The sequence below is a fragment of the Trachypithecus francoisi genome, unplaced genomic scaffold (genome assembly GCF_009764315.1).
Source record: "Trachypithecus francoisi isolate TF-2019V2 unplaced genomic scaffold, Tfra_2.0 Lachesis_group12, whole genome shotgun sequence".
Lineage (NCBI taxonomy): Eukaryota > Metazoa > Chordata > Mammalia > Primates > Cercopithecidae > Trachypithecus > Trachypithecus francoisi.
This window is the reverse complement of record NW_022681457.1, coordinates 11549650-11570785: the sequence shown is the minus strand read 5'-3', so window position 1 is coordinate 11570785 and position 21136 is coordinate 11549650. Positions and strand designations below refer to the sequence as shown.

At 55.8% G+C, this 21136-nt stretch overlaps 1 protein-coding gene across 9 annotated transcripts; it reads right to left on the bottom strand.

The window, feature by feature from the left end:
* Positions 1–1231: 1231 nt before the first annotated feature.
* Positions 1232–20440, bottom strand: ZNF444 (zinc finger protein 444). Of its 9 annotated transcripts, none has more exons than XM_033224547.1 (5): positions 20302–20440; positions 14604–14781; positions 13813–14131; positions 3348–3456; positions 1232–2509 (listed from the first exon to the last, which is right to left on the bottom strand). In XM_033224547.1, the coding sequence occupies exons 3-5, from the start codon at positions 14107–14109 to the stop codon at positions 1941–1943; spliced, it is 975 nt and encodes a 324-aa protein (XP_033080438.1). In that variant the 5' UTR covers positions 14110–14131; positions 14604–14781; positions 20302–20440; the 3' UTR covers positions 1232–1940. The 9 variants fall into 9 exon arrangements, with proteins under 9 accessions (XP_033080438.1, XP_033080435.1, XP_033080433.1 ...); XM_033224544.1 differs by lacking the exon at positions 20302–20440 and adding an exon at positions 20177–20263; XM_033224542.1 differs by lacking the exon at positions 20302–20440 and adding an exon at positions 20034–20235.
* Positions 20441–21136: the final 696 nt, after the last annotated feature.

The window sequence follows — 21136 nt, the reverse complement described above, 5'->3', positions numbered from 1 at the left end:
TTCCAGGTGTCCACCATCATGTCGGGCTAATTTTTGTATTTTTAGTAGAGTCAGGATTTCACTGTGTTGGCCAGGCTGGTCTTGAACTCCTGAGCTCAAGTGATCCGCCCGCCTTACCCTCCCAAAGTGTTGGGATTACAGTGTGGGCCACTGCACCCAGCCTTTTCAAAAACAGGCCCTTTCCAGGAGGGGCATTACTACTAGTCCTGTTTTAGGAGGTAGGTGCTGAGGCCTGTGGTCACTTGCCCTTCCTGGACAGCCTGGCACCTAAACCCTTCCCTGCACTGAGTCTGGAAGGCAGACCTACGCTCCAGTGATGTGCACTGGACTGTCCAGGTGACTTGTGTGCCCAGATGCCCTTGCAGCCCAGCTTGGGCTGTACATGCCCCAGCGCTTGACTCTTGAGCCAGAAGCTGAAGCAGAGCACAAGGCAGTGACCGTGGGGGGGGCTCAGACACAAGGCAGTGACCATGGAGGGTTTGACACACAACCCCTGCCAGGCTCAGGCGCTGGGCACGCAGAAACCAAAAGGACCAGGGTGAAGCCAGCCCCAAGACTGGGTGGCAGGGGAGTGGTCAGACCAGCGCTCTCATCCTCCTTTCCAAAGTCTGACAACTGCCTTTCCTCCACCCGGCAGAGGCTGGAGATTTCCTCCCTGGAGAGAAGGAACTGGGGTTGCTCGCTGAGCGGACAAGAGGAGGCGCCCTGGAAAGATGGAGCTGGCCAAAGACTGTCCTCCATATGGAACATCCTCCTTGGTCAACGGCTCCGACTAAAGATGAGGGGATTCCTCAGGTGGCAGAACAGGCCACCCGAGACCTACCGACACTGACACCCAGGACCCCAGTGAAACAGAGTGGCCTTAGCAAGGGAGGTGGGTGCCATTATCACTCACGGATGTGGAACTCATGCTCAGAGAGTATGACCAACAGGTAGGTCCCCAGCCAGGAAGCTGAAGGGCTCAGACGCGAACCCAACTCAGTGTGGTGTTGGGCAGGTCCCTTCCAGGAGCCTCATCCCTGCCTCTGTAGGATGGAGGTGGAGACAGCCCTCCTGAGGATACATTTCCTGCACTGCTTCCCATGGCTGTGCCCAGACTCCCAGAGCCTCTCTCATGCCAAGAGAGTCTGCGGTGGGAACCAACACAGCAGACCCCAGAAGCCCTGGGCACCCAATGCTCTTGGCCCTGGGAGGGTGGCTGCTCCCGACAGAGTCCAGACAGAGCACAGACTCCGGGTCTACACACAGTGACTTTATTACTCTCTGGATGCTGGTGAACTGCCATCCCCAACCAGCTTCATGGGAGCAGGCATCTCTGTCCATCCCATGCCTTTGGGTCACGGGGGCAGCGAGACTAAGGAGCCCACAGCCAGGCCCTGGGTTCAGCTTGTCAGAGCCATCAGCCGCTGCCTCCCGCTGACCCCCCCAAATCTGTCCTGCGGGAGAATTCCTAGGGACAAGACCCAGACCCCTTTCCTTCAGCCTCCGCTTCATCAAGGGGGCCTGGCCTGTGGCTGCTCCTGAGCTCCTCCTCGCCTGCCCCTCAGGGGTCCCAGGTCCTCACCTCTGCTCTTCAGGCGGGAAAAGGGCAGGGAGAGAGGAATGGAGGAGGGTGAGGGAGGCTGGGCCGAAGGAGAGAGAAGGTGGGGGAAGGCAGAGACATTAGGAAGAGGCCCCTTCACACAGCTAGAGAGGCCGAGAAATCAGGGAGAAGGGGGGCTGAGGTGAGACCTGAGCAGGAAAGTGAAATCTGGGGGAAAAGGAGTTGGAAAGGAATTGAGAGGAAGGCGTTGGGAAGTTCAGACAAGGGAGGCGGCGGTGGAGGAGGGCGGGAGGGAGGAAAGGAGGAGGAGGGGAAGAGGCCAAGTGGCACTGGGAGAGAGGAGGGATGGCCCAGGGGGCAGCACCAGGGGCGGGAGGCGCCGCGGGCCGGGCGGCGGCTAACCCAAGGGCCAGGGCGGGAAGGGGCCCCCCCCATCGGGGCCCGGGGCGACCGCCCCCTGCGTGCTGGCGGCTGCCCTGCCGTGGATGCGCTGGTGGCGCAGCACGTGCTCGCGGCGCCCGAAGCCCTTGCCGCACTCCCAGCAGGCAAAGGGCCGCGCTCCCGAGTGCGTCTTGCGGTGGCGCACCAGGTGCTCGCGCCAGTAGAAGGTCTTGCCACACTCGCAGCACGCGTGGGGCTTCTCACGGGCGGGCAGAGGGCGCAGCGCGGGCCCGGGGCTGCCGGGGTGCGTGTCGCGGTGGCGCCGCAGGTGCTCCTTGCGCCTAAAGGCCTTTCCGCACTCCGGGCAGGCGTGCGGCTTCTCGCCCGAGTGGCTCTGCCGGTGGCGCAGCAGGTGAGCTGGTTTCAGGGACGTCTTGCCGCACTCGGGGCAGGACGTGGTGCCCGGGGCCGCCAGGAAGGCGGGCAGGCCAGGCGCCAGCGGGGGGCTGCTGGGCTCCTGCTTGTAGGGGCGCACAGCCTGGGGGTCCCCAGGCGCCGGCCCCTCAGCCCCAGGGGCGGTGCCTGCTGGGAAAAGAAACAGAGTCAGCGTCTGGGTCTGCACCAGGGCGGAGCAGGCACAGTACAGGCTGGGGTGGAGGCAGGGAGGGAAGGCTTAAAGACAGAAACCATTGGGGTGGGAAGAGGGCTGGAATGTGGGCTTCTTATTCATGTCTGTGTCCCCCATACCTAGTAGTGCCTGGCATACAGTCAATGCCCAATACTCATAGTTGATGGCTGGCTGGCTGGATGATGGATGGGTAGATGAAGAATGTGTGGGTGGATGATGGCTGGATGAATAGACAGATGATGGATGGATGAATGTACAGACGATGGATGGGTAGATGAAGAATGCGTGGGTGGATGAATGTCCAGACGATGGATGGCTGGGTGCGTGGGTGGGTAAGTAGATGGATGGATGGGTGATGGATGGGTAGATGATGAATATGTGGGTGGATGAACGTCCAGATGATGGATCGGTGGGTGCATGGGTAGATGAGTAGATGGATGGATGGGTGGGTGATGGATAGATGGGTGATGATGGATGGATGACAGAAGGATGGTGGGATTGGTGAGGGGGAACAGGTGAAGGATGGATAGATGGGTGAATGGGTGGGTATATGATAGAGAAATGGATAGGTGGAGGGTGGATGATGGCTAGATGGGTGCATGATGGATGGATGGGTGGACCTCCAACCCCGAGGCCCACCGCACCCCCAATGCCGCCCCTTGGGTCCGAACCCTGGGGCTCCTCAACGGCTGGGGTCCAGGTCTGCCCTTATCCTGGTGCCAGGATCATTCACTGAACACCCCAATCCCTGGTGCTGGGGGCTGGCAAGGAGAACCAGGGAGGCCAGTGGCTCACCTAAGGGAATCATCCCACTGTCCTCCTTTCCAGCTGTGGCCCCAGGGCCCTGGGTCACGTCCTGAGGCGCCCTCGTGGCTGACGACCCATCAGGGGAGGTTGCTGGCCCCTGAAACGAGAGCACACGTTCTGAACTCAGACACCTGAGTGATGGCCTCTATTTCTCCCTCTCCCCACCACTGTCAACCAGCTGTGGAATCCCATCCCTGCTGGGGGGAAGCCACAGTCATGCTGGCGGACACTGAAACTGCCCCCTGGAGAGGCCCACAGGTGAGGAACCGAGGCCTCCTGCCAACCCCCTGGCAGGGAGCCAACCTTCAAATGACAGCCCGGCCAACACTGCACTGTGACCTCACAGGAGACCCTGGGCCAGGTCCACGTGTCCAAGCCACTCGCAGACTCCTGACCCGCAGAGGCTTTCTGAGCTGACAGATGTTACTGTTTTACACTCAAGTTTGGGGTGACTTGTCAGGAAGCGAGAAATAACTAACACACCTGTCTCAGACCAGCTTCTTCCCGCCCTTTGGATAAAGTGCTAGCTCCTTCACAAAATGCAGAATACGTGAGCTTTTAACTTGGGAAAAACGTAAACTAAATTCAGAAATGACTTTTCTCGGCGTGAAACGGCAGAACAGCTGCCAAGCAGGATGGCGCCAGCCAGGAAGACCAAAAATTTAAAGACTTTCAGTCCAACTCTGGTTGTGGTTTCTTTGCTCTACTACATCATTCCTCAAAACCACGTCCCCAAGGGAAGGGGATGGGAATGCTGCTGGTGCCGGTGACAGCTAAGCCACGCATCGCACCTTTTCCCTGTTTCAAATCTTTTTGGCCACAGGAGTACCTGGATCATAAAGCCATCGTTGGTGTGAAAATTAGCAATGCCTAGGCCGGGAGCGGTGGCTCACGCCTGTAATCCCAGCACTTTGGGAGGCTGAGGCAGGCAGATCATGAGGTGAGGAGTTCGAGACCAGCCTGGCCAACATGGTGAAATCCTGTCTCTACTAAAGATACAAAGAATTAGCTGGGCGTGGTGCCACGCGCCTGTAATCACAACTACTCGGGATGCTGAGGCAGGAGAATCACTTGAACCCGGGAGGCAGAGGTTGCAGTGAGCCGAGATCACGCCACTGCACTCCAGCCTGGGCAACAGAGTGAGACTCTGTCTCAAAAAAAAAAAAAGCGGCAGGGGCAAACCACCTGCCCCCTCACTCTGACAGACAAGAATACGTTCCTAAAGAAGGGGTCAAGATACAGGAGCATGGGCATGGTGGCTCATGATTGTAATCCCAGTGACTCAGGCGGCTGAGGCATGGGACGGGGGCTTGGCACAAGGCTGACTAGATCCTGGGTGCCTCCCAACCTGGCTGTGGCACCGTGATGGGCTCAGGGCCCCATCGGAGAGTCAGAACTGCACAGTCTCACCCAGGCCCAGAGCACCACCCTGGACCACCCCTCCAGCTCCTTGGCCCTTGGCGGGGCTCCCATGATCCTTGTGTGTTGTCGGCCACAGGCAGAGGCCGGGCAGAGGTGCCGTCCTGGCCTCGGCTCAAGGGCACCGGGGTCGACACACCTGAGAGTGGAGCCTGGGAAGCCGTGTCAGCCGAGAGTTCTCCCAGAGATCTTGGGCACAGAAAAGCCTGAGATCCACCCATTCCTCTGGGAACTTCCTGGTTTGAGGTCCCAGAGACAGGGGATGTTGGCCAGGCATCATCCACAGGAAGAGACATCCAGGGCACACCCACGCAGGGACAGGTGCCCCTTGCGGAGCCAGGCACACAGAAGGGGGGAGCACGGAGCAGCCCCAGGGTCCCAATCCTCCTGTGATTTTATGGTACGTATACATTGGGTTCTGTCTATGGCTCCTGGCTCATGACTCCCACAGCCCTTGTTACAGTCTTGTTCTAACGCTGGGAAGTTTTAGGCCTCAGAAACTCTCTCCCTGACCTTCTGCCCCACTTTCACCTGCTCTTCTTTCTCTGCAAGACAGGCCTTAAAAACTAAAAATATACTTCAATCTTCCCCCACCTCGGGCCATAAAAAAATTTTCTGACCTAATTTATCTGATTGTGGGCCGTAACACCCCCCTTCAGAAGGGGTCCCGCCCCTACCCTGGAGGAAAGAAGGCTGAACAGGGAGGCCAAGAAGGGTCCGAACACATAGGCCTTGTGAGGTTTCCCTGCTCGGTCTACTCGGATTAGATCACACGCGTTTTATCTAATCGTATTTCTACATGGCTGTCCATGCTTCATTTATGCCTCTCAACCAAGTCTCCATAAAAGGCCCAAAGGACAGGGTTCGGGGAGCTTCCAGAGAGCTGAACACGTGGAGGCGGACAGCAAAGTAAACCAGACCTCACCCACATGCTGGGAGGATGGTGCACCCCAAGTTCACAGGGACAGAGGCTCCTGCGCTCGGAACCCTTCCAGACCTCAGGTACGTGGCTCTCCATCTGGCTGTTCAACGGTATCCTTTAAAATCTCCTTTGTAATCAATCGGTAAACCTATCTCCCTGGTTCCGTGGGCATGCTAGCAAATTAACCGAACCAGAGGAGCGGCTGTGGGAGCCCGATTTTCAGCCCGTCAGGTGGAAGCACAGATGAAATAACCTGCGGCTTGTGACTGGCATCAGAAATGGGGGGCCGGTCTTGGACCGTGAGCCCTCAACCTGTGGGATCTGGTGCTGTCTCCAGGGAGACCGTGTTGGAAATGCGTTAGAGGACACCCAGCTTGCATCTGCTGTAGAGTTGATTGCTTGTACAGTATGTGAGGGGACGCCCCCTCCAACATTTGGTCACAGACGTCTTCTGTGGTCACTGATGCTGAGAACAGAAAAAGATACTTTGAGTGTGTTTTTTCCACAGATCCCCTTGCCCCTGAACCAGCTGTGTCACCTCGGGCAAGCTGCTTCCCTTCCCTGAGATGATACCAGGATCCGGGACAGACCCTGCAGGGCTGCGTGGAGACTGGACGAGCCGCCGCTGCTGTGCAGTGAGGATCAGCCCTGTCCAGAGAGGTCTGGCCTCTGCCCTCGGCTCCAGGGAGGGTCATGTCTACGCCCCCAGAACACACTGCCTGATGGCAGAGTCTGCTCACCTGGGGCCCTGGACCACCTGGGTGGGCTGAGCCAATAGTGTGACTCAGGGTTGGGGATCTGGGCCACATGCATCAGCTCTGCGTCTGCCGGGGCTGGAGGTGAAGGTCAGCATATCCACACACGCAACCCCAGTCGACACCCAGGGCGCCGGGCTCCGGGGAGCGTCCCTGGCCAGCAGCTCCCCCTGCATGCTGTCACACGTTGTTGCTGAGAGGAGTTAGCGCTGTCCACACTCCACAGCGGGAGGACAGCTGGAAGCTCTGAGCAAAGAGCCTTCCTCTACCTGTTCCACGCATCTCTTACCTGTTCACGCATCTCTTTCCTTTTTTTTTTTTTTTTTTTTTTTTTTTGAGACGGAGTCTTGCTCTGCCACCCAGGCTGGAGTGCAGTGGCCGGATCTCAGCTCACTGCAAGCTCCGCCTCCCGGGTTCACGCCATTCTCCCGCCTCAGCCTCCTGAGTAGCTGGGACTACAGGCGCCCGCCTCGTCGCCCGGCTAGTTTTTTGTCTTTTTTTAAGTAGAGACAGGGTTTCACCGTATTAGCCAGGATGGTCTCGATCTCCTGACCTCGTGATCCGCCCGTCTCGGCCTCCCAAAGTGCTGGGATTACAGGCTTGAGCCACCGCGCCCGGCCACGCATCTCTTTCCTTGGCTGGTTGTCATCTGTGTCCTTTCTCTGTAATAAGCTGTGACCCTATGTGTGACTGACTGAGCCAACTTGGCACGGCCAGGAACACACTGCCTGATGGAGCACTCCTTACACCCATCCCTGGAGGGCTCAGGAATCCAGATTCCAAAATCACAGCTGAGGAAGCCAAGGTTCCGAGAGGCCCAGACACACGTCCAAGGTCACCCAGCTTGGAAGAGGTGGAGGCAGGACTCATATCCAGCTTTGAAGTCTGTGTACTTGAACTGAGAGACTCTGGTCGGCTTTGAAGTCTGTGTACTTTAACTGAGAGACTTCCTAAGGATGGAGCATCCTGGTGTATCTGGGCTAAGCTCCACCTACCCCAGCACATCAACCTATCCACCCACTGCAGGATCAAGCTGCCCATGTTCTGTTGAGGATCCCAATGAGACTGGCTGCAACCTTCTTTTCCTGTGCTGTCCTTGTCCTGTTAGGGGGGTGGGGGTGGCAGCCTTGCCAATGAGCTGGGGAACACCTTCCTCGTGTTCTGGAAGTTTGTGTGAAAGATGAGAAGATGAAGCTGGCGTGGTGGCTCACGCCTGTAATCCCAGCACTTTGGGAGGCCGAGGTAGGCGGATCATAAGGGCAGGAGTTCGAGACCAGCCTGGCCAACATGGTAAAACTCCATCTCTCCTAAAAATACAAAAAAAATTAGCCTGGTGTGGTGACACACACCTGTAATCCCAGCTACTCAGGATGCTGAAGCAGGAGAACTGCTTGAGCCTGGGAGGTGGAGGTTGCAGTGAGCCGAGACCACGCTACTGCACTCTAGCCTGGGTGACAAGAGTGAGGCTCTGCCCCCAAAAAAAGAACAGATGAGAATGATCAGTTCCTTGGAGGCCTGGCAGAACTTAAACAAAGTGCTGGAACCCAGTGCCTTCTATACGTGAAGGTCTTTCATCACCTTTTGATTTCCCCCTCTCTGGTTTCCACACTCTCACATCTGCCACTACGTCATGAACATATGTTGATTTATATTTTCCTAGAAAACTCCGTTTCATCTAGGACTTTGAATGCATTGTGTACATAGTGAATGCATTGGATACAGTGTTCTTAAGAGCTGTAGAATCCGCTCCATCCGGGGCTTTGCTTGCTTCCACCATCAGTGTTTGCGCCATTTCTTGTTTTCCTCCTAGTCAACTTGCTGAAGGTTTGCGCTATTCTACCATTCTTTCCAATATTGAGTTTGGGGCTTGATTATCAACCTGTCCTCTGCTAATCTGCTAAGTTTGGCTTTAACATCGAACAGCTACCCTGAGCTATTTTCCTGTGCTCCTGGCTGCCTCTGCAGCCCCAGGGCCTCCCCTTCAACTCTGACCTGAGACGCAGGCTGACTGGGGCATTTCCTGTCAAGCGAACTGGGTACTGGCTGCAGCTGCCTCTCCCCGCCTCCCAGGCCTACCCCACTGGCTTTTCTCTGCATTTCCCCGCTTGGCAGACGCCCTGCCCCCATCCGTCTCAAACTATCCCCTTTCCCTATTGTGTGCCTGAGGCCAGATGCTGAGTGACTACAGCCAGGTCATTCCATCTTTCTGGGCAGATCAGATTCTCTCTCCACAGAAGTGAGGAAGGCGACCATATCCTGGTCTTCCTGTCAAACCCTGTATTTCAAAGCAGGACTAGAGGAGGCTGGGAAGGATTAGCCATTCCCTCCAGAGCAGGAGAAGAGGAGGCTGAGAAGGGGTAGCTACTCCCTCAACAAGTATTTTTGTAGCACCTACTATGTGCCCATCACCATCCTGAGCTCCAGGGACACGTCGCTGAACAAGACAAGGCCCCAACCCACCTGAGACTACATGAGACAACATTCCAGCTGGGGCTGGACATACCGTAAAAAAGTCATAAGCGAACTCCACAAGCCAACGTAGCCAGGAGGGGATTTCTCTAAGTTCCCTGGACTCTGAGGAGATGGAACAGTCCTTAGAACCACAGAGCCCGTGATTCCCAAATGTCCCCTGTTCTCCCCCGAATGGAAGAGTCTGCCTCCTCCTGGATGATGGCTCTCTCTTATTGGTGGTCCCCAACCCCGGTGGCTCACACAGGTCATGAAGCACTGTTTTAAAAAATGTGAAAGTCTAATAGCTGGCAAAGGATGCATTTAGAATAACGTGAACGAATCTCAAGGGCAAGAAAACAACCCCGTCTGAAAATGGCCGGAAGACTTTGCTACAGACCAAATGTTTGTATGCCTCTCAAATTCTTGTGTTAAAATCCTAACCCTGAAGGTAATGAGATTACATGGGGTCTTTGGGAGGCGATTAGGTCATGAAGGGGGGAGCCCTCATGAATGGGATTAGTGCCCTTCTAAGACCCCAAAGAAATCCCCTCACCCCTTCTGCCATGTGAGGACACAGCAGGAAGACAGCATCTGTGAACCAGCAAGAGGCCCTCACCAAACACTGAGTCGGCCTTGATCTCAAACTCTCCAGCCTACAGAACTGTGAGAAATACAATCCCGCTGTTTTCAGCCAGCAGCCTATGATATGATACCTTGTCACAGCAGCCCAAACAGACTAAGACGTCACATGACCCAGCAACCGCACTCCTGGGCGCGTACCCTAGATAAATGAAAATGTGTGTTCACACAGAAACGTATTCAGAGACGTAAACCAATTCTATTAAAACAAAACAAACAAACTGGAATCAACCCAAATGTCCTTCAACAGGAGAATGGAGACATTCAGTTAAAAAATTACTGAATCTGAGGCCCCACTCACCTCATAACCACAACTTCAAATCTGAGAGTAAAATCCTGGCAACAGTATATTTTTTTGAGACAGAGTCTCACTCTATCTCTCAGGCTGGAGTGCAGTGGTACAACCTTGGCTCACTGCAATCTCCAGCTCCTGGGTTCGAGCGATTCTCCTGCCTCAGCCTCGTGAGTATCTGGGATTACAGGCATGTGCCACCACGCCCAGATAATTTTCGTATTTTTTAGTAGAGACACAGTTTCGCCATGTTGGCCAGGCTGGTCTTGAACTCCTGACCTCAGGTGATCCACCCACCTTGGCCTCCCAAAGTGCTGGGATGACAGGCATGAGCCGCCGTGCCTGGCTGACAGTATTTTTTAAAAGCTACCAGGTGTGTTCTACCACATTCTACCAGCACAGGAGCCTCTCCTCGGCTGTCCTCTCTTTCTCATCCTGCAAAGCCTCGGTGAAAACTCTGAGGACAGGTGAGGACCCACAGACCAGATGCCGAGAAACCCCAATCCACAGCGGTGCCCCCAGATGTCAGCTGTCTCTACACCACCGTCAGCTGCAATGGCTATCGCCCGGGCTCTTATTACTCTTCTTTACTTTTACCTAAAACTAAAATAACACTGACTTAAGACCATGTTGTATCATTGCCGGAACTGGAAAGCCAGTATCCTGTGCCAGAGAGAGAGGTCACGGGCAATTCTCTCCCAGCAGTGTTATTCCAGTCCACGTGGACACTGATAGAAGGCTCTGAGCCTGAGATCTGCTCTCATTAAAAAGAGAGTAACAAATACAAGAGAGATGCTAAAGACATCCCAGAGCCACAGTGAGAGGTTTGCCTCGGAGCAAGCAGAGAGAGCGCAGGAGAGTCCTGATGGCCCTGGAGCCCAGTGATTTCTGCACTTTTAGATTCACTGAACCAACAGAACTCTCACTGCATCCCTGAATGGAAGGGTTTTTTAAAATTATTTTGCAAGATATATACATTAAAAGCAACAATAGGCCGGGCGCGGTGGCTCAAGCCTGTAATCCCAGCACTTTGGGAGGCCGAGACGGGCGGATCACGAGGTCAGGAGATCGAGACCATCCTGGCTAACATGGTGAAACCCCGTCTCTACTAAAAAATACAAAAACTAGCCGGGCGAGGTGGCGGCGCCTGTAGTCCCAGCTACTCGGGAGGCTGAGGCAGGAGAATGGCGTAAACCCGGGAGGCGGAGCTTGCAGTGAGCTGAGATCCGCCACTGCACTCCAGCCCGGGCGACAGAGCGAGACTCCGTCTCAAAAAAAAAAAAAAAAAAAAAAAAAAAAAAAAAAGCAACAATAACCACCACCTACTTTTACCATCTTTTCCTAAAAGAACATTTTAATGCCAATGAAACAGATGGCATGAACTCAGAGTAATAACAGTGGCTGAAATCTACCTAGACAGCACCCATGTGCCAGGTCCTGTTCTGAGGAGTCATGGAAACTGGACAGGGCGCAACCCTGAGGCTAACGGATTCCATGTTAGTTCTATTCCACTCCCACTTCACCTTGCATTCACCTCGCCTCTATGGCAGACAGAATAATGGCCCCAAAGATGTACATGGTCTGATCCCCAGAACCTGTCACCCGCTGTCTCAGGGCAATAGGGGACTCTGCAGACGGGAGGGAGTTAAGCACTGACATGGGGAAACTCTCCTGATGGGCCCAATGTCATCACAGGCATCCTGAGACGTGACCACAGTACACCATGGAATACTATGCGGCCATGAAGAAGAATGAGTTCATGTCCTTTGCAGGGACATGGATGAACTAGAAGCCGTCGTCCTCAGCAAACTAACACAGGAACAGAAAACCAAACATCGCATGCTCTCACTCAGAAGTGGGAGCTGAACAATGAGAACACACGGACGCAGGGAGGGGAACAGCACGCACCGGGGCCTGTCGGGGGATGGGGGAAGGGGAGAGACAGTATTAAGATAAACACCTAAGGCATGTGGGGCTTAAAACCTAGATGACTGGTTGCTATGTGCAGCAAACCTTCATGGCACATGTAACCTGCATGTTCAACACATGTATCCCAGAACGTAAAGTAAAATAAATAAATAAATAAATAATAAAAGAAGTGACCACGGGACCTAATGGGGTCAAGGTCAGATGGGGGATGGAAGCAGAGGTCGGAGTGCAGCACTCTGAGGACGGAGGAAAGGCCATGAGCCGAGGAATGCGGGCAGCCTCTAGGTGCTGGAAAGGGCCCAAAACGGATTCTCTCCTAGAGCCTTGAGAAGAGACGTGGCTCTGCAGACGACACCTTGATTTTGGAGCCTTGAGAAGGGACGTGGTTCTGCAGACACCTCAATTTTGGGCCATGAGACCAAACCATTTTGGACTTCTGACCTCCAGAACTATAACAGACGTGTGATTTGTAAGCCGCTGGGTCTGCGATTTGTTACAACCTACTTTCGGGAACAATGACCCAGAAGGAGGGTGAGGACAGAGAAGCCAGAGCCGGCACAGAGGTGCCAGGAGGCAGGAGCAGAGGAGGGACGAGCTGTATCCCAGACAACAAGCAGGAGGAGTGTTTGGGGGCTGGTCAGGCTGCTTGAGAAGGGAGATGGACGAGGCCACTGGCAGCCTTGACAGGAGCTGCTCCCTCTGGAAGAAAGGAAGGACGCCTGGCTGCTGTGGACTGAAGGCTTTGCTTGTGTTGCCTCACTGAGATGCCACCTCTCTGCTGCTACATCCCAGCACCCAGCAGGCACTCGGTATGCACTTACGAGGAACACCCGGCCGCTCTGACTCTTCACCCTCCTGCCACTGGGGACGCAGGCCTCGCCGCAAACACCCCTCACTCAGGGCCCCTCTGCTGCTCGAGGCGGCTCAGGGCCGTTGCACTGGCTGCTCCCGTGGCCTGGACCACTCTTCTCAGAGGTCTCTGCGTGGCTGCCTGCTGCTCATCACCAAGGCCCCACACAGCAGCCACCAGCCATGGGAGAGTGCCACTACTGAAAGGACAGTATTTTGAATACATTGGGGTCCATGAAGTAAATTCACCTTTTTTAATGTGGTGACTAGAACACTTAAGATGGTGTCTGCGGCTCACATAACACACCTGCCCCAGGACAGGACTCTAAGCCAGGCTGGCAGCTTCCCCAACGGGGCCAGGCAGTCAACGTTTCCAGCTCCTCGGGCCCTCTGTGGTTGTCATGGTGGCCAGCGTCAGCCCCAGATGACGTCAGTGGATGGATGTGGCTGTGCACCTCTCGGTGGCAAGAGTCAGCCACAGGTGATGTCAGTTGATGGGTGTGGCTGTGCACCAAGCCTTCACCCAGAACGTGAGTCGGCCCTTGCCTGCTGTGCGGTCAAGCAACCAAACCTGCCCAGAGAGAGGCCTGGCTTTGCCCTCCACCCTGGGAAGTCATCTCTGAGCCCTTGGAGCGTCCCGCATGAGGAGGGTCTGCCTGCCCCGGGACCTCAGGCCAGCCCAACAGCAAGATGGATTTGGGGTGGAGATTGGGCCAGGGTATCCTTGACTTTCGGGGGGCTAGAGGCTGAGGTCAGCCACACAGAGCGGGGAGGAGTCCCCAGTGAGAACCCGGGACACCAGGGTTTGAGGAGCGTCCCTGGCTGGCAACGCTCCCTGCGTGCGGGCGGAGTGCGGGGAGAGGACAGCTGGTAGCTGCTCTCCCTGGAGCCTTCCTGGCCCTCTTCCCAGCTGCTTCCAGCGCGTCCTTCTCTGTGATAAGCCGTGACCGTGAACACGGCTGTGAGTCCTTCTAGAGAACTCGCACGTATGCCAGGGTCCGGGGGCCCTCCTGACTTGCAGCTGGTGTTGGGACGGAGGGGCCCCACGTGGACTGGCCCTCCACGCTGTGCCGCAGCCTCCCCACCGTGAGGCACACTGGTTTTCAGGGGTTCAGCGGCGCTCCTCCGTGGGCTTCCTGGTGGCTTCCCGGCTGCCCTCCCCGCTCCCTTCCCCGCTTGCAGCCCCGCCAGGCTCACCCAGAGCTCCTCCAGCAGGGCCACCGCCTCCTCGCCACTCTGCGGCTGCCGGCTGCACACCCAGGCCTGCGTGTCGGCGGGCAGCGCGCTCAGGAACTGCTCCAGCACCAGCAGCTCCAGCATCTGCTCCTTGGTGTGCACCTCGGGCCGCAGCCAGTCCCGGCACAGGGCGCGGAGCAGCCCCAGGGCCTCGCGCGGGCCCGGTGCGTCACCCAGGTGGAAGCGGCGGAAGCGGTGCCACGGGGAGTCCAGTGCCAGGCCCTCGGCCTCCTGCTTCACGGGCACCGCCACCTCCATGAGGCCTCCCGGACCGCAGCGCCTGCAGGGAACAGGCCAGTGAGACGCCCGCCCGCCGAGACCCCTGCCCACAGTGCCCAGACTCACACTGGGACCCACGCTCCTTTTTTTTCACTTATTATTATTTTGAAACGGAGTCTCGCTCTTTCCCCCAGGCTGAAGTGCAGTGGGGGATCTTGGCTCACTGCAGCCTCGGCTCCCGGGTTCACGCGATTCTCCTGCCTCAGCCTCCCAAGCAGCTGGAATTACAGGCACCTGCCACCACGCCTGGCTAATTTTTGTATTTTTAGTAGAGATAGAGTTTCGCCACCTTGGCCAGGCTGATCTCGAACTCATGACCTCAGGTGATCCGCCCGCCTCAGCCTCCCAAAGTGCTGGGATTACAGGCGTGAGCCATGGCACCCAGCCTGGGACCCGCGCTTCTGAGCCGCCCACGTACCCAGGATAGGCCCGGCCTCTATGCCTCGGTTTCCCCTGTAAGATAAAGCACTCACCTGCCCCGCCTGGCCCAGGGGGCAAAGAGGTCTCTGTGACGGGGCGGCGCTCACTCAGGTGGTGAGGAAAGGGTGTGCCCTTCCTGGGATCCCAGGGAGTCAAGTCAAGGCTGGGTGGGACCCGCGGTGGGCCCCGGGCCTCTGTGCCTCAGTCCTGCAGCTCCTCCCACAGCCTGTCCTGAGGATTCAACCAGAAAACACAGAAAGAGCTTGCAGCAGGCCTGGCAGTAGCGGGTCACCATCAGCACCACCCTCGCTGGACTTGTGGGACAGTGCACCCCACACCCTGGCAGCAGACGCTTTGCAGCCTACTCAGAAGCCACCCCAACTAACTGCTGTGGCCGGAGTTTGTCCCCCAAAATTCTTTTCTCCCATAATACTCCAGAGGTATTCTGGGGCAGGTTGGCGCCTGAGCCCCGTGGGGTCATCAGGGTCCCTTGGAAGCTCTCACCCCAGTGTGACCATATTTGGAGATGGAGCTTTTAGCTGGTAATGAAGGTTAACTGAGGTCACAAGGGCTGGGCCTAATAGGACTGTGGCCTTGTAAGAGGAAGGAACACTGAGACTCTGTCCATCTCTGCCAACAGGAGCACACAGCAAGGAGGCCGCCTGCAGCCTGGCAGAGGCCCTAACCAGGAACTGACCATGATGGCATTCTGAGCTTCCTGCCCCCAGAACTGAGAAATAAGCTCATGTTTAAGCAGTTCAGTCCATGGAGCTCCTCTATGACAGCCTGTCCCAGTCCTTCTGCTGCGAATTTACAATCTGGGTGTCAGTACTGACGGGTTCTGGTGAGCATCTCTTCCAGGCTGTGGACGGCCTCCTTTGGTGTCCTCCCATGGCGGAGAGCAGACAAAGGCAGTGAGCTCTCCTGTTTCTTTTTTGTTTTTTAATTTTTGTTTTGAGACGGAGTCTCACTCTGTTGCCCAGGCTGGAGTGCAGTGGTGTGATCTCGGCTCACTGCAAGCTCCGCCTCCCGGGGTCAAGTGATTCTCCTGCCTCAGCCTCCCGAGTAGCTGGGATTATAGACGCGCGTTACCACGCCCAGATAATTTTTGTATTTTTAGTAGAAACGGGGATTCACCAGGTTGGCCAGGCTGGTCTCAAACTTCTGACCTCAGGTGATCCACGGGCCTCGGCCTCCAAAAGTGCTGGGATTACAGGCATGAGCCACCGCGCCCAGCCGTGACTGCCATTTTTAAATGCATTAATAAATACTTTTAAATTTTCTATTTTTTTTTTTTTTTGAGGCGGAGTCTCGCTCTGTCGCCCAGGCTGGAGTGCAGTGGCGCGATCTGGGCTCACTGCAAGCTCCGCCTCCCGGGTTCACGCCATTCTCCTGCCTCAGCCTCCTGAGTAGCTGGGACTACAGGCGCCTGCCACCGCGCCCAGCTAATTTTTTTTTGTATTTTTAGTAGAGACGGGGTTTCACCATGGTCTCGATCTCCTGACCTTGTGATCCGCCCGCCTCGACCTCCCAAAGTGCTGGGATTACAGGCGTGAGCCACCGCGCCTGGCCTCTATTTCAGTTTCTACTGTGATATGTAACAATAGATATGACTCCCATCAATAAAAGCATGTAGAGTCTTCAGTAATTTTGAAGGTAGAAAGGAGTCCTGACTTCAAAACATTTGAGAAACAGTGGTCTCCGAGCTGGTGGGCCAAATCTGGCCTGCAGCCTGTTTCACTTAAGTCTCAGTGGCACACATCCGTGCCCACTTGCTCATGCACTGTCCACAGCCACCTTGGAGCTACTGAGTGGCTGTGACAGGGCCTGGGGAGCCTGCAAAGCTGTCCACAGAGCCAAAGATAGTTACTCGCTGGCTCTTTACAGGAAAAGACTGTGGGCCCCTGACCTCAAGGACACTGGAAGATCAGGACAGAAGGAACCCTGATGACCCCATGGGGCTCAGGCGCCAGCCCGCCCCAGAACACCTCTGGAGTATTATGGGAGGAAAGAATCAGTTCTATCCTATCTGGGGCCCTGTACTTGAGGTCTCTTCATTATGGCAGCTTGACCTGTATCATGAGGAACTACAACAAAGTCCCCTTGACCACAAGCAAGCGGGTGGGCATGTCATCTGCTTCTAGCCACTGGGGTCTGAGAGGAAGTCTGGGTTCCAACCATTTTCCTCCTGATACAACCAAAGCCTAGGCTCCTGACCGCCATGTCACTAACCACAAACGTCATCTCATTGCTGGGACGCCTGCCACAGACCCCCGTGTCTGCCTGCTCTCGCCACCTAGAGTCAAATCACTCCACAGTGATCACAGAAACTTTTTCACTGTAAATCCCTGTCACTTCCTTGCTCAACACTCTCCAACTGCTTCCTGTGATGCTCAAAACCCAAATCCCTTACCATGGCCATGAGACCATGCAGCCCGGCCCTACTTTCTCATCTCTGCCCGCTCCCGGATTCTCTGTCCTCCAGTCACAATGGCTCCCCTTTTCTTTTTTTTTTTTTTTTTAAGACAGGGTCTCTCTCTGTCGCCCAGACTGGAGTGTGGTGGTGTGACTTCTCAGCTCATTGCAGCCCCGACCACACGGGCTCAAGCCATCCTCCTGGCTCAGCCTTCCGAGTAGCTCGGACCACAGGCAGGCACCAACACACCCAGGGAATTTTTATATTTTTTGTAGAGACAGGGTCTCACTATATTGCCCAGGCTGGTCTCAAACTCCTGGATTCAAGTGATCCTCCCACCTCAGCCTCTCAAAGTGCTGGGATTACAGGAGTGAGCCACTGTGCCCGGTCTGGCTCACTTTCTATCTTCTCAGACTGAAGGCCAGTGCCCACCGCAGGGCCTCTGCACCTGCTGCTGCCTCCCCCTGGATCACTCTTTTCCCCCTGATCTTTGCTTACCTGACTCCTTCTCATGACAGAGGCCTCAGTGCACTTATTGCCCCCTTGGAGAGCCTCCCCAGATCATGCCCTCCAATGCTGCACCCACATGCCCTTCCCCCAGTTGCTAACATGTCACCCTGATTAGTTTTCTTTTAGCATTTAACAAGATCTAGCATTACGATCGATACCTGTGTGCTGACTTTCTTCACTACAATTCAAGCTCCATGCGGGCAAGAGACTACGTATTCCAACCCCAGCATTCTGGCTAGCGCCTAAATAAACTTTACAGGCTGATCAATCCCATGAGGTTGGTGTTACTACCCCCAAGTTGCAGATGGAGCAAGGGGAGATGTCTTATCCAAAGTCACTTAGCTAACATGTGGCAGAGCCTGGACTCACACATCCACATCTGTCTGGCTCCACAGACAGGCCACAGCATTACCTCCCTCCCCACCCATCCATCAGTTTAAGGACTGATGAACCCGGGAGCAGGCAGAAAGGCTTACCGGAAGACCCAGGCCAGATGCAAGTCTCAAAAGCCACACAGAGGCCTGCTCTGCTATCAAAAAGATCCCTCTGGGACTAAGGAGGAATTTCTGCCAGAGGGCAAGGCCACAGGCCATCAAGCTGACCCTGTTTGGAATCTCAGAGGTGATCACAGGTCATGACGCCCTGGGCTGTCCAGAAAGTGAGCTCTCTGGGGCAGTGACCAAGTCCAACTCTTCTCTAGGTCCCTGGGGCCACCCAGCAGAGGGCCTGCACCCAAGAAAGCACATGCTGTTAAGTAAGGGCATCCCACCATGTAAATCCACCCTACCATCCAATAAGCGCCCTGCGCTATGTGCTTTCAACAGCTGTAACCCTGCTGCCTAGCTGTCCGTGTCCGCAAATCACAGTCCAGCCCTGAGCCAGGCACCCTGGATGCCTCGAAGACAGCCACTGAGTGGCTAGTGTCTTATCGTGCCCCAACCAACCTTCCCAACAGACCTGTGAGCTGGGGAGATGGGTCCCCTCATACCAGAGGGAGATGCTCAGAGAGTGAATAAGCCACAAATGGGACCCAGATGTGACTCCAGAGTCCACACCGGTTCCTCCCAGTACCCCGGCGCCACCACCCACGCATGCTGGGCTAATATCATGGCTAAGAGGCTGTGGAGCTTGGCTGCCTGGCTTCAACTTCCAGCTCTGCCACTCAGCAGCAGTGTGACTGTGGACGTGTGGCTTGCCCTCTCTGCGCTTCATTTCTCCACCTGCGACACAGGGCTAACAATAGCTCCTTCCTCTCAAGAGGCTGCTGGGAGCAGGAGTTAAAAGCAGCCTGCAAAGAGTAGGTGCTCGACAAAGACCGGTTTGTCTGCTCCAGAGTTTCCCAACCTCGACATTAATGGCACTTGTGTTGTGGGAGGCTATCCTGTGCAACACACAATGTCTACCAGCATCTCTGCCTCTTTTCATGAGATGCCAGCAGGACTTCCAAGGTTGGAAAAACAAATAAGTCTCCAGACATTGCCACATGTCCCCTGGGGGACAAAACCACTCCTGGTTGAGAGCCGCTAGCCTACTGGACAAATATTTACCTACAGCACAAAGGCTCTGGGGCAAATTCCAGCTCTGCTTCCTACCAGTTCTGTGTCCTTGCACAAGGTACAAGGCACCTTTTGTAATACACTGTATCTCCATTTCGCTGACTGTAAAGTGATGGAAAACAAAAATGCTGAGAACCACACCTGGCTCGTAAGTGTCCACTCAGAGTTAGGGGTACTTTGTGGAAGGTTCCCTGCAAGGTGCCCAGGGGACACTGCTGTGAACACGCACACAGATTAAAATACTAAGTATACATTGGAATAGGCATTAAGATGGATATAGACGAGGGTGACTCCATCCTGACTGGGGTAGAGGTGGCGGGGGTCAACTTCAGATGACAATAAACAGAGTTTCTAAGCACTTTACACATATTACCGAAGGTAATAATGCCTTGCAACAAGCTAAAAAGGCAGATGCTCCTCATCGAGTTATCTTCAGGAATCTCACAACTCTGTAAAAGTTGCACTTGTAGAAGCAGCGCACAAAAAGAGCCATCTGCACCGTATCTACGTTACGACAATAACCATCGTCCCCGGAAGCCCCTTCCCGCAAACCTTTCCGAAGGGGTCCGGTCCCGGCGCCCCCAGACTCCTTTGTAGGGTCCAGCTTCCCACTCAGCTTTCATCTCACAGCCCACCCCTGCTTGGGCCCCTTTCCCTTCCCCCACCTGTCCCTCCCCCTTCCCTCCCCCATCTGTCCCTCCCCCGTCCCGCCCCTCCCCCGTCCTCTCCCTCAGTTTCTCTCTCCCGCGTTCAGGACCTTGAGGATCCACGACCCCCCTCCCACTATCCACCCCTCCCCCTCTCCAAGTCCCTCCCCCTCTAGTTCTCGCTCCCAGCCCCTCCCCCATCACCCAGTCCCCTTCTCCTCCCCTCCCCACAAGTCTCCCATCTCTCTCATCTCTCGCTCCTGAGGGCCCGGCGCCCCTCTTCCCGTCCAACCACTGGTCCCTCCCTCGTCCAACCGCCCCCCTCCAATCCCTCCCTCCTTCCCCCCTGCTCACCTCACTCTCTCAGGCGATGCCCCCCAAGCCCCATCACCTCCCCGCACATGCGCACAAAGCTCACCGGGACTCCATGCCCCAGCAGGCTTTGCGCCAAACATCCCCCCCCCCGCCCCCCTCCCCCTCCCCCCCCAATCCCATACTCCGAGTCACTCGTTCAGCCCAACAACTCTCCATGCGGCCCCGGCCCCAAGCCGAACTACAACTCCCAGGAAGCATCGCGGCAAAGGCGGCTGCCCATTGGCCCTCACCGTGGGGAACTTCTCACCCTTGTTTGTCACCGCCTGGCGTCTTCCCCAACACTGGAACTACACTTCCCAAGATGCACGAAAGCGTCGTCTGCGGCCTATTGGGCCTTGACGGCGCAAGTGAGCGGGCTCTCTGAGCGCGATTTGGACTACATTTCCCAGAATGCACGAGGAGGCTTCCCAGTAGTCTGCGCGCGGGCCCTGGGCATGCGCAGGCGTGCCGAGAAAAAAAGAGAGGAGTAGGAGGAGCCATGGCGGCGCTGTTGTGGAGATGAGAGGAGGTCGGGCACCACTGGGCATTTGGGAGGTGGGGCCTCCAGAGCTCTAGAAGCTGGCAAGCGAAGAGGAGGAGACCAGGCTAGAGTTCTGCGCCAATCAGGAGTGCAGGCTACGTCTCCTTGACTACGGATCGCTTTTTGTGTGTGTGTGTCCTCACTCTCCACCCGGGCAGAACTTAAGGGCCGACGTCGGTGCCAGGAATCAGGACGTGAGCGGGCTGCCCTCCTGTTCCAGGGTGGGCGGTGGTTCAGGAGGGGGCCAGCGCGGGGGCCTCGGTTTGGCTCTTCCTGTGTGAACCTGGACAGGACACCGCCCCCTCTTTAGCCTCAGTTTTTCCTGGTGTGAATTGGGGGACAGCGCTACCTGCCGCGCGTCCTCGCTCTGCCCCATTGGACAGACTACTTCCCCTCCTGAGGCCTCAGTTCCTGCATCTCAGAACTGTGAAGAAGACAGACATCCTAAGAGATCAGCTGACGCTCTTTATCTAGACAGTTCCAGACCTGATTATGGCTCATACAAGCCCTACCTCAGCCCGCGGCGTATTTCCTCCTCTGTAGAACAAGAATAAGAGACTCT